This window comes from Eurytemora carolleeae, unplaced genomic scaffold (assembly GCF_000591075.1).
Source record: "Eurytemora carolleeae unplaced genomic scaffold, Eaff_2.0 scaffold90, whole genome shotgun sequence".
Taxonomy (NCBI): Eukaryota; Metazoa; Arthropoda; class Copepoda; order Calanoida; family Temoridae; genus Eurytemora; species Eurytemora carolleeae.
Genome location: NW_019396120.1, coordinates 421,721 through 433,890, shown reverse-complemented (window position 1 = coordinate 433,890; position 12,170 = coordinate 421,721). Strand labels below are relative to the sequence as shown.

Below are 12,170 nucleotides of genomic sequence, written 5' to 3'. Positions count from 1 at the left end.
ATATAATGAGGGTTATTATTTTATTTAGAAAAAAAAATTGATGATTATGTCATCTATCGGACTGCATGCAATGAAAACTTATTTATACGATCCCTTTGAGGACTTTGAGTCTGTTTGCGGATTTACTCAAGATTATTCTACGGGTTTTAATGTCTGTAAGTATATTCCCGATACTGGAAAATGAAAAGTTTCCCTTTCGGCCATTTTTACTTCCTTGGTGGTCACGTGACACACACTGAACCAATTAGAGGCTAGATCCTCACTGCTTGTTATTTCCAGCCTAGCGCCATGTTTGGATCTTCATGCACAGTGTTTTAGTGAAAACAATTAACTTGTTTTATTAAATAGAAAAATGCAGACTGGTGAAAATTAGCAAAAATGCGGAATTCGTAATGACGAATCCAAATTCGCAAACCAATGGAGCCTCTCTGGAGGACTGCCACTCAAATCTTTATTCTTTGGTGAGTGATTTCTTAATCAATTTGGGCAAACCATACTTTTCATCATGTTTTTAGTATGTCTCACATGTAGAAATCGTCCGAATAGTATAAGATATTACTCTATACTTGTCATAATTTTTTAAACCCAGTTTATGTATTTTCTTTTGTTGTGTAAACAAACGACAATTGTTTTTTTCGGTTTTCAATTCTTTGCTTTGAAATATACATTGTTCGCCGGTTTATTTTTAACAGCTTTAGATTTTGATCCTTACTTGCAAATTAAGTTTTAAACAATTTCATTCATTTATTTTGCTTGAGCCGGCTTCGTTTCTAAAAGTTGTATTTAATTCATAATATCTGCGGTAATTTCCTAGAGAACGATGGGTCTGTCCTAGTGAACGATCTTTGGACCCCCCCTGGACCCTGTATATTGTACTTACTTTAAAGACCTAGATTAAAAAAGAAATTATAGATAACATTCGAATTATTTTAAATCAAAATTATCCAATTTTAAGATTACCAATGATTACGGGTAACTATCTCTTAATTCTAATGTTAATGTTATGATGTATGATCATTTGTTGTTTTTAAAATGTACCCCCCCCACTCTCTCAAATTTATTTTAAGGAGCGCAACAAACTTTAAAGGGTTTGTTCATGGACAATAATTGATTCCATACCGAAAATAATTCATTATAAGTAAAAATAATCAAGATTCAAGGAAATACTTGATTTTTGAGGGATAAATTGCTATTCAGGCGAAAAACTTAGTTAATTTACTAATCCCCCCCCCCCTTCTTTGAAAATTATTTCTCCCCCATTTTCAAACATCTTTCTCCTTCTTCTCCAATCTTCGAAAATGATTTCGAAGGCTTCTTCAATGAATTCTCCTTCTGTTTACTTTTACCTCCATTAAGACGGATGTGTGTGGAATAAAATGGGTTGTACTCCGAGCAGATGAGAATACTAGTAATGTGGCAGAACCTTTAGAGGATCCTGTTCTCTCCAGCTTTGCAAGGTACACACCCCCCCAGGACATTTTTGGGATGAAAAAATATCCGGAGATCCCTAGACTAGATTTTTATTATTTAAGAGACCCCTAGACCCGATATTTGCTATATCTAGATACCCCTAGAGGCCTAGACCAATTATTTACTGATTTAGTGACCGTATTTATTATCATAGATACCCCTTGACCAGTTATTTACCATCTAGAGACCCCGAGACCAGTAATTTACTGTCTAGAGACCCCTAGACCAGATATTACTATCTTAGAGACCCCTAGACCAGAAATTTGCAATCTAAGAGACCCCTAGCCCAGATATTTACAATCTAAGAGACCCCTAGGCCAGATATTTACCATCTAGAGACCCCCCTTAAACCAGATATTTAGTATCTAGAGACGAGACCAGAAATTTACTATTTCTAGAACCCTTAGACCAGAAATTTTACCTTCTAGAGACCCCTAGACCATATATATTTACAATCTAAAGACCCCTAGACCAGATATTTACAATCTAAAGACCCGGAAATAAACATTTAAACAATTGTTATCAATTGCAGATGCTTGGATGCAGGTCTTCTATCTGTCTGGAGACGGGTCCCACGAAGATATCTCGGTAAATATAACAAATAAAAATCCACAACATTGTTTTGTACATTTTGACAGATATTTTACTGCCTTTGACTCATAAAAGCTTTATAGTTTGAAAACTGAAATATTTTAAATAAACGAAATGAAAATAACTCCTTTCATTGGATAGGTTAAATTCTCATCAGTTGATTTATGAAAATTCTTATTTTAAATTATTTAGTCGACTATTCGTTCGACAACGCCGGGAACCCGGTGAAGACTCCAAAGACGGGGCACGACGACAAGAACCAGTTGTCCCAGTGCAGGGAGCTCTGGGTTTTCTGGTATGGAGAGAAACCAGCGCACCTCAAGAGCTTTGTTAACTTTACAAATTGCAGACTTAGTTTTATTCTATGTATTTAGGAGATAACTGAAGTATCTGGGAGCTGGGAGTCTGGTATCCGCTATGAGGCTCGAACTCTGCTCTTCAAGGCGCTGAACAATCTCATCGAACAATCTCTTCTTAGCAGAGAGTTTGTTAGACTCGGAAAATGGTTTGTTCAACCCTTTGACGGATCAGAGAAACCAAAAAGCAGCCATTTATCCTTCTCCTTCTCCTACTTTATTCATGGAGAGAGCGCGGTGTGTGCATCAGTTGATGTGCGCGAGCACGCCCCGGTCAGGAGGTTGACCCACGCGCATGTAAGCGCGGCGGGAAGCATGGCGTCAACTGTTCAGGTACTTAAAAATATAAACAAAATCTAAGTGTATATCGAGAAAAGAATGAAAATCCGCGAAAAAAGGGAATCGCTTCCTACTCTAAAAACAAGTTTTTAATACTTTTTTTTGAAAAGAGAAGAATATCCCAACTGAATCCGCCATCTAATTCTAAACTTTTATTCTCTTAAAGAGACTGTTCACGGTATCGTTAAAAAAAAATAATATTTCCAAAATTTTTAAAATGTAATATGTTGAAGCTTGCTATCATTAAACTTTTCAAAATCATTCTTTTAAAAACTAGGATACAAAAACATTGTTACAACCACTTTTTGGATCTTTTTTACATTTATCTTCTTTCAGGGTAATACGTTGTACTTTGTACATAGTAGAGAAAAAGTTGAGAAAAAATTTGCATTTCTTACAATATGCCAAATTTTGACATTGAAATAAAAATAGGCAAGAAACGACCCAACTGAAGGCACATCACTACCTTGAGCTTTTTTAATCCTGGTTTATGTTTTAAGGTTATCCTATCTCCGTATGGTATGGCAGCTACACTGACAGGGGTTACCTTCCAGGAAGGGGACCCCAAGCTGAAGGGGCTCCTGGAGGAGTGGAAAGCTTTCTGGCCCCTGAACAGTAACGGGTATGAGAGCAGGGATGCTTCAGGACAGCTTATAGCCATGCCAGAAGCTGTTGAGGTAAAATTACTTATTTGACTCTTTTCGCTATTTTTGATTTTAATATTTTATTTTCACATTTCATCAGTGCCTAGGATCCATTTAATTTTGATGCGGGTTCGGATCCGGATCCAGGTCATTTTTTTAAGATTTACGGAATTTTTAACAAATCAGAATTTTAATTTTTGGTTGATATTTTGCCCTTTGTATTCGGATTCATGGATCCGCATATTTTTGCGGATCCGGGTCCAGGTAGTTAAAATTTTACGGATCCAACGGATCCGGATCTTAAGCATTGTCTCTGATACCTGAAATTTTTTTTTTCTACGGGGGGAGGGGGGTAATTTTATCTCTTAACAACAACTGTAAAAGACGAATTTTCAGACGATCTTGTTAATTGATAAAAACATGAATGTTTATTCCCCTCAACAGGAACTTTACATGTTTCTGATAAAATCAATTAAATGCATATTTTTAGCTGCATTTGCACTTTCAGGAATGTGTGAGTTTTATAATAATGTCTACTACTCAAATATCTTTTGACCTATATCTTGTTTTATGCTAGCTACAATAGCATAGATTTCAATTTAAGAAATAGATCGGATTTAATGAATTTAACAAATAGTTCGTCATCTTAGTTTTTTTTTATGCCAACGCGTCGTGAAATAAAATTTATGTATGTTTTGATACAGAACGAGATTTTCTTTGTGACTGCACAACTTTTTGTTAAAAAAGGGATGTTTATTTTCTTGAAAATTTATCCCCCGGCCACCCCTCTCCTTGAAAATAAACTTTTTTTCCGCAGGTGTTAGGTTTTTTAAATTAGGAACAATATAAAATATAAACGCGAAAATAAATGAATTTTTGGTTAAGAAGTATCTAGAAGGACAAGAAAACTTTCTTTTTAATGTCTAATATACAAATTTCCAAGTTTCATGTATATTGTATACTCTCCTTCCCTAGTGGGAATATAATTAAACAATACAAACACTTTTTTGAGATTATCGACACATTTGCTTAGTAGTTCATTTAATTCTTCAAGTGATGAAATTCACTGTAAAAGTTTTCTACACCTTGTAAGCTAAAAGTTCAGGCTACGGGCTTTAATTTGTATTTTGGGTTCTTTGTTTTTCTTTTCAGAATCTTGTTGACATAACTTATCAGGCTTTCCTATGGATAAGAGAGATTATACTAAACTTATTTCCAAAAAATCTTAATGCACTTTTGTGTGCTAAACCCCGTCAATCAATCGATTGATTGTTGATTTATCGATTGTTAAGGTTGTTGTATCCGGTGTGCGATTAATCTACCCGACCTCCTATGTCCTGGTAACAGACCTGGATAACCATGGTCTACCTGAACCCAGTACTAGAGAACCACTTTATACTTATAAGGTAATTTATCTGCTAATTAAGGGGGGAAACTTGCTAATTTTGATGGAATCGATCATTTTTTTGACGGATTAACGTCACGTTATGAAATTATCTTCTCTTTCCATTTTATATTTTTTAAATCAAATACATAATGATGGTGTTGGCCAGTTTGATGTTAAGCTATTATTCTTTGGAGATCATGATGTGGGGGAGAGAGAATGGAAAAGTATAATTATTTAAAATCTTATTATCTAGGGAACCCTGACTGAAGGAAACCTTGAACCTGGACCCTTTACTGTCTCCAACCATCCTCTACTCACAACCTTCAACCCGAGTTCCGGGCTCCAGACTAGGGTTTGGAACGACTCAACCCTTCCCCATCCGGAACTCAACCAAGAGAACGATTTGCACAACGAAACCAAGGAAAATCATTCCTTCCTCAAGAACTGGGAGTACTCCAATCCTGCCAAACCTGTGAAACCTAAACTCAAACCTAAATCCTTCTCCAGGGAGAGATTCAAGGAGCTCCGTACCAAGTATCACACCAAGAATCCGTTCCACAAGAAGACGGAGATTGTCGACGAACTCGGCTGGACTCTCGACCAGGAGGGGATTTGTAGCGCTGTGGCCGCCGGACGATTGTCAACGCAAATCGGTGTCCAAGCCAACCGAGTCCCTAGTGAGGGACTGCCTCTTCATTCTCCGATGAGTGTTGGACCAGTGACACCAAGGACGGGTTGTGAGAGTGTAAAAACCCCCGGGGATGGTATGATGCCTCTCTTATCCCCCCATCCTCCGCTCAGTAATGGTCCAACCACCCCATTCGACCCCCGAACCCCAGGGACACCTGGAAACCCACGGACACCGGGAAACCCACGGTCTCAACCTCCCAGCTCGGTTCCTTCTCCATACCGTCCTGTTAGTGCATCAATACCGGATAAACGGATTGAACCAAGTGAGATAAAACCGGATCCGGAAATGGTATTCTCGGCGCCGGAAACCATGTTTCCTGGCAGCACCGGAGCTGGTGATACTAAATCTGGAATTGAATTGAGCAAACGACCTTCGTTGCCGAGTAAAGATTATGAGGTAGACTTTAAGTTTAACAAATATTTTTGTTAACATTGATTACCATTTGCTCGGCTCAGCTCAAAAGAACAAAAAAAAACGTTTTTCTTAGTAAATCGTTAAACAAAGAACAATATTAAACCAGGCTTGCAGGGCGCTCCTCGCTCCTCTTCTAGCAACAAACTAAGCAGTACTTTTAAAGCTGCCACTTTTTTCTTCGATTTTGTGAAACGCAAAATTTTGCGGATTTTTGTCATATTTTATGGTAGATTGGTAGATTTATAGATTTCTGTCAACATTTTTTACTTTCAACCTCTTCTGGGGTGATGTGTGTTGCCCGATTGGTTCAGCTGTTTTGACGTTGATTGGATAGCAAATATTGAATAAAGACTAACAGACTAACAAGTGAACTATGTATCAATATAATGATGTTACTCCAGGTTGAGGAGGAGGAGGACGGATTGTCGAGTGCTTACGATTACAAATTACTAAATGCTTGGCTCTCGCATCCTGTCAAGCGATTTAAAGGTAGCATTTACTTGTTGAATAATTTTGCAAACTATTATTTAAAAAAACAGGGTCCTGTGTGACATAATATAGATCAGTTCTGATCAGGTTATTTTCTCTGCATTTTTATTCCTTAATAATATTCAAACGAAATGCAATCGTCTGCTTGTTTCAAGAATTTTTCATTCAAATTAATTTTGGTTTCATAACATCATTTCTTATCCTTTATTCTACAATATCAATCGTTCTAGCAAATCCCCTTTTTTGCATATCAAATTATTTCTCTCGTTTAGGCCAAGATAATCGGCAGCCGAATCCCAAACGGCCGATGTACCGACGAAGATCCCAGTCCAGTTTCTTTTCTCAGGTTTGATATACATTTTTTCTTATCAAAATCTGCTTTTTAAGACCAAAAGTGCCCAAAATCTTTTTTAAGGTTTTTTAAGGCATGACATGATTATCAATATATGGAATGATATTCCATATGAAATCAAAAGTGCTGGGAACCTGAACATTTTCAACAACAAGCTCGATAACTGGCTGAATTCCTGAACGGCCAATGAAGTCGGAAAAGAGATGTTTTAAATTATCACACCCGTGATATATAAACATAATCACACCAATTAAACCAATTAAATTAAAATTGGCTTTTAATTTTGTTGTTTGTTTAGAGATCCTAGTTATCAGTATTTCTAAAGGTTTAACAATCTACTTTTTCAAAATAACTTTTGTTTTAGTAAAACCTTGTTTTTGAAACATATTGTTTGGAGAACCCAATCCATAATTGTTTAAAAGGTTTTCAACATTTTATGATTCAAATTTGATATTAATCTGGTTTTTAGCAATATTCTTAAGCTTTTAATATTTTTCCATAAAAATCTGATATTTTATACTTTTTTTATCTTTCAGAAGGAGCTACCGCCCAGTCCTGTACCTAGGGTCAAACCAGACCCAGAGAGAAAACCAGTCTCTCAGGTCTGCTCATCCTTCTTAAAACACTGATTAATCCGTCCTAAACCACTAATAAATCTGTTCCAAAGCACTGATTAAATCCGTCCCAAACCACTATTAAATCTGTTCTAAACCACTGATTAATCCGTCCCAAACCACTAATAAATCTGTTCTAAACCACTGATTAATCCGTCCTAAACCACTGATAAATCTGGTCTGAACCAATGATTAATCCGTCCTGGACCACTGTCAAATCCGTCCTAAACAACTGATTAATCCGTCCTAGATCACTGAAAATTTAATCATTTTTTTGAGCACTGTTTATTTAGTCATTAATACCTTAGTCTCATCCTGGGTCCCTTCCAATCTTCCTTTAAAGGGACTGTTAAAAGAATTTTGGAGTTGTTCGCGACCAATTTTAGTTCTATCTGATGTAACTGCTCTGAGAAATTGATATAAAACTGTGTTAAAGTTATACCACAACTCCTATCTAATGCATTTTCAAATCTTTGCTAGATCAGCCATCAATACGCATTTTAATCCTGTCTAAAACACATTACCCCCCCCCCCCCAACTTCCATTTTTAAAAAATTTGAACAATTATTTTAATGAACTGTTGTTCAGGTATTAACAAACGGCGATGTATCCGCTTTACCTAAAGGCGGAATCAAAGCAGAGCCGGATGATAAGAAGGATGGGAAAGAAGATGACAACTTATTCTCCGCCGACGGTTTAAAACCGTCGATTCATGACCTAGATAACATGTTCGATGATTCTGATACCGAGCTAAGCATGGACGTTCACTCCGCTGTTCCAACACCACCTTCTTCTATCAAGGTAAAGGAACCGACTGATAAAATATTGATTGTTTAATTGATTGATTTATAGAGGTTACTTACCTTGTATCTCATTGATCGAGTAGTGGCATTCCATTTCTACTGATACGATCAATTACTATTGAATTAATCATGAATGATCGATTGATTGACGATTTAAAAAAATGATATTTTCAAAGACCAATTCACAACATACCCTTGAAAGCTTTAACTGTCTGATCTTGAATGATTTTTTTCTTTTTGAAAATTGTGGTTTCTCTAAACACGATGAACCCTTCTACGTTGTTGATCAGATATAAATTTAAATTGTAGTAAATCAGACATTTTGTAAATTGAGAGTTGTTAGAAATTACATCGCCGGTCCCTTCGTTTTTAAGAGAAGTAGACAAGGGTGTATATTTTCTTGCGAAATCATTTCCCAAACAATTGTTAGGTTTGTGTATAGAGTTTTCTTAGCTGAACTGGGGAAATAAACCAAGTTTTGTCTTTTAAATATCGAAAAGATAAAAAACTTGCCTTTTGATATTTCGGGGGGGGGGGGGTTATTCATGAATATATATATACACCCTTGTGAGTAAACCTTGATATAAATCAACGATCAAATATTTCAGGATATTGATAACATGAAGATGTACCGGCCAAAGGATCCACCGCCGAGTTTACCCGCCGATCAGCTGCATCAGATGTTCCCTACCCCTCCATCCCACGAGCACCCGTCGATCCATTCTCCCGCCGATATTCAAGATCATGATGTACACTATGCAAGCGAACAGGTGCAATCAATAAGGCACAAAAAAAGCTCCGATCCATTTTTGAAAAGCTTGATCCGGAATTCTGATCTAGCTCATTCATTTTTGTTGTTGAAAAGACCGTATTTTTTGTAATCATGATCCTTATATCCTAATCTTGATATTTATAATTCTTATCCTGATCCTGATCCTCAGTTTTATCTTTATCCTCATCTTTATCTTAATCCTCATCTTTATCTTAATCCTCATCTTTATCTTAATCCTCATCTTTATCTTAATCCTCATCTTTATCTTGATCTTTGACCCTTATCTTTATCTTGATCCTCATCTTTATCTTGATCCTCATCTTCATCTTGACCCTTATCTTTATCTTGATCCTCATCTTTATCTTGATCCTCATCTTCATCTTAATCCTCATCTTTATCTTGATCTTTGACCCTTATCTTTATCTTGATCCTCATCTTTATCTTGATCCTCATCTTCATCTAGATCCTAATCTTTATCTTGATCCTGATCCTTATCTTGATCCTGATCGTCCATACTGATATTATAATCCTAATCCTGACAATCCCGATCCCTATTCTGATCCTGTGTATATCTAGGTGAAGCATGAACCACGGTCCCCTGAACCTGAGTCCCATGAACTATACTATGAGGAGGATCTGAACCGTCTCCTCTCCACCTCCCAGTTTGCTCCACTCAGCCAGCTGTACAGTGCTACTTTACCTCCTCTACACCTACCAGCGGAAGCAATCTGGAAACCAGGCAGAAAAATAACGGTAAGCTGAGAAACGGATATATTTAGATAGGTAGATATAAAGTTATTTCGGCTTAAAAATAGCAATTTTTTACTAAACGCTTGGGTCTCTCTAACCATTGCTGGTTGTTTTGAAGGAGGAACCCTTATAGAACATTTTTTTGAGAACCAAACGATTAATAACATTTTCACAGACAAAGAAAATAACTTCTATCCACTAACCAAAATTTGTAAATTCCTAAATCTATGCAACCTGATGATGTACATGACATTTCTAACTTATATTATTTTATTTAACAGAATGAATTGTTTGATATAATTATAGGTCTGCGACATTAGGTTGCAAAGAAATAGGGATTTAAAAATAAGAGTTCGCGGAAAGAACTCGGTTTGTTTAAAAAGGAATTAATGGCTTATTTTCTAATCCTTATATCTTTGCAATTTGATGTCGCAGACCTTAGATATTTAAATTTGTTAGATAAAAGAATTTTATATTATTAAAGGTCTAAATCAACAGGTTGAAAAGGTGTAAGGATTTTGTAGTTACAATTCTTTCAAAANGGGAATAATGTCATTGTTATGGGAATTATTAAGTGCGAACGAACGAACGAACGAACGAACGAACGAAACTATCAAAAATAAAAATCACAGCAAAAACTTTTTCGCACGCATGATACACATTCCAAAAACAAGTATACTGTTAAGTTAAATTCAATTTTACTCAACTTATTTAATAGCAGGTCGATCAAGTTACTTTATCACCCTGATGTAGGGTGATAAAGTAAATGTATCACCCTAAAACGGGAAAAATAATGTATGAAGTTTGAAATTTTAATAGCAGAGTAAAAAAGTTACTTTTTTGCCCTGTTGGAGGGCGATAATGTCACTTAATCACCCTACAACGGGAAATATTAGGTGTGATTTTTTCAAAATTGATTAAATGAGTTATTAGGTAAAAAAAAAAAATAGGATATATTTACAAAGAATTAGGCGTAGGGATAAATAAATCTAATAATTAATTTGATAAAAAAAAAAATTATTTCGCCGATATTGCCAAATAAAAATCATGGAATAATAGATGGTAAATTAAAATTATTCTATCAAAGGAAAGGAAAAGATTCTTTTTTGAATATTTTCTCGTTTACGTAAATCAACTCAGAAATATACCTGTATATATACCTGTAAATATACCTGTAAATATACCTGTAAATATACCTGTAAAGCTTTCATTTTGATTTTTAACCACTGAGAAACAGACAGGATATGTATTAAACCCTTGGTATGCTATTGTATATATACAGGGTTACCCACAAAGAATGAGACATCAGAGACGACTGTACGGAATTACATTAGTGGTACCCAAAAAAGTACCATTTTAAAACTAATTCAAACTTTTCGTATGTAAAGAGTCGGTCGATATATAAGTATCATTTTTTGTGGTTAACCCTGTATATATGTTATGTATCCGGTTTAACCCTGTATGTATGTTATGTATCCGGTTTTAAACATAATATATACAATTCAAATATTGACTGACCAATGACTATTTGTGCAGGAATGAATGAGTAGAGGATGATAAGTTGGTTTCTAAATCTTACAAATTCTAGTTCCATGCTTTCATTGAGAGCTGGTCAACCGAGCATCCTCTAGAGTTGTATTCTCTCCGCGCATCCCGCCGCGTTCAATTCTCTCCGGACTATTGAAATGTTCAAATTTAGAAAGAATTGGTGCTGGTTATTGAAGGAATTTAACATGGTGCTCTCAGGGTCCAGGTGCACTGCTTCAGTATAATACATGAGCAAGGTATTATTTCCTTCCTTTGGTTCAAAGTAAACGGTAAATTGTGTATTCTACTTGATTCACAACATTTTTAAACCAATTCGAACCATGAAATAAGTTTTCAAGTTGCTTTACACATGCTTCAGATTTATTTCGATTTGCTTATATTTACAAATTCGTCAAGTCATAAAAAGAGAAGAGATCAGTTTAGGATCAACGGTGGAAACTAGAGAAATTGCACTTTAACGTAAACAGGGTTTGGGAATCCGAGTTTTTCGAAGAAGACAAAACATCGGGCATCGATTTTTTAATTTAGCGTATCATTGTTGATTTCTTTTACGTTTAAATTGAGATGCCACAATGTTTCTGTAACTGAGGTTTCGAAACTAAGTTTCGGATACAGAGTTTCCGATACCTTGATTCCGCTACAGAGTTTCCGATACCTTGATTCCGCTACAGAGTTTCCGATACCTTGATTCCGCTACAGAGTTTCCGATACCTTGATTCTGCTACCGAGTTTCCGATACCTTGATTCTGATAGTGAGTTTCCGATACCTTGATTCCGCTACAGAGTTTCCGATACCTTGATTCCGATACAGAGTTTCCGATACCTTGATTCCGATACCGAGTTTCCGATACCTTGATTCCGTTACAGAGTTTCCGTTACCTTGATTCCGCTACAGAGTTTCCGATACCTTGATTCCACTACAGAGTTGTCGATACCTTGATTCCGCTACC

At 36.0% G+C, this 12,170-nt stretch overlaps 1 protein-coding gene across 1 annotated transcript; it reads left to right on the top strand.

Annotated features, from left to right (window-relative positions):
* Nucleotides 1-261: 261 nt before the first annotated feature.
* Nucleotides 262-9,703, top strand: LOC111695527 (mediator of RNA polymerase II transcription subunit 13-like). The gene is made up of 14 exons (XM_023464895.1): nucleotides 262-461; nucleotides 1,357-1,457; nucleotides 2,003-2,058; nucleotides 2,254-2,390; nucleotides 2,436-2,750; nucleotides 3,257-3,433; nucleotides 4,693-4,806; nucleotides 5,041-5,874; nucleotides 6,294-6,381; nucleotides 6,654-6,727; nucleotides 7,270-7,335; nucleotides 7,936-8,148; nucleotides 8,759-8,920; nucleotides 9,499-9,703. The coding sequence occupies exons 1-14, from the start codon at nucleotides 393-395 to the stop codon at nucleotides 9,682-9,684; spliced, it is 2,592 nt and encodes an 863-aa protein (XP_023320663.1). The 5' UTR covers nucleotides 262-392; the 3' UTR covers nucleotides 9,685-9,703.
* The last annotated feature ends 2,467 nt before the right edge of the window (nucleotides 9,704-12,170 follow it).

Bases quoted from the DNA above. Each gene is read 5' to 3' on its own strand.
- LOC111695527 (XM_023464895.1), top strand. From the start codon at position 393: ATGACGAATCCAAATTCGCAAACCAATGGAGCCTCTCTGGAGGACTGC. The intron at 2,391-2,435 runs GTTAACTTTACA...CTATGTATTTAG, and splicing joins CAGCGCACCTCAAGAGCTTT to GAGATAACTGAAGTATCTGG. The intron at 3,434-4,692 runs GTAAAATTACTT...TCGATTGTTAAG, and splicing joins CCATGCCAGAAGCTGTTGAG to GTTGTTGTATCCGGTGTGCG.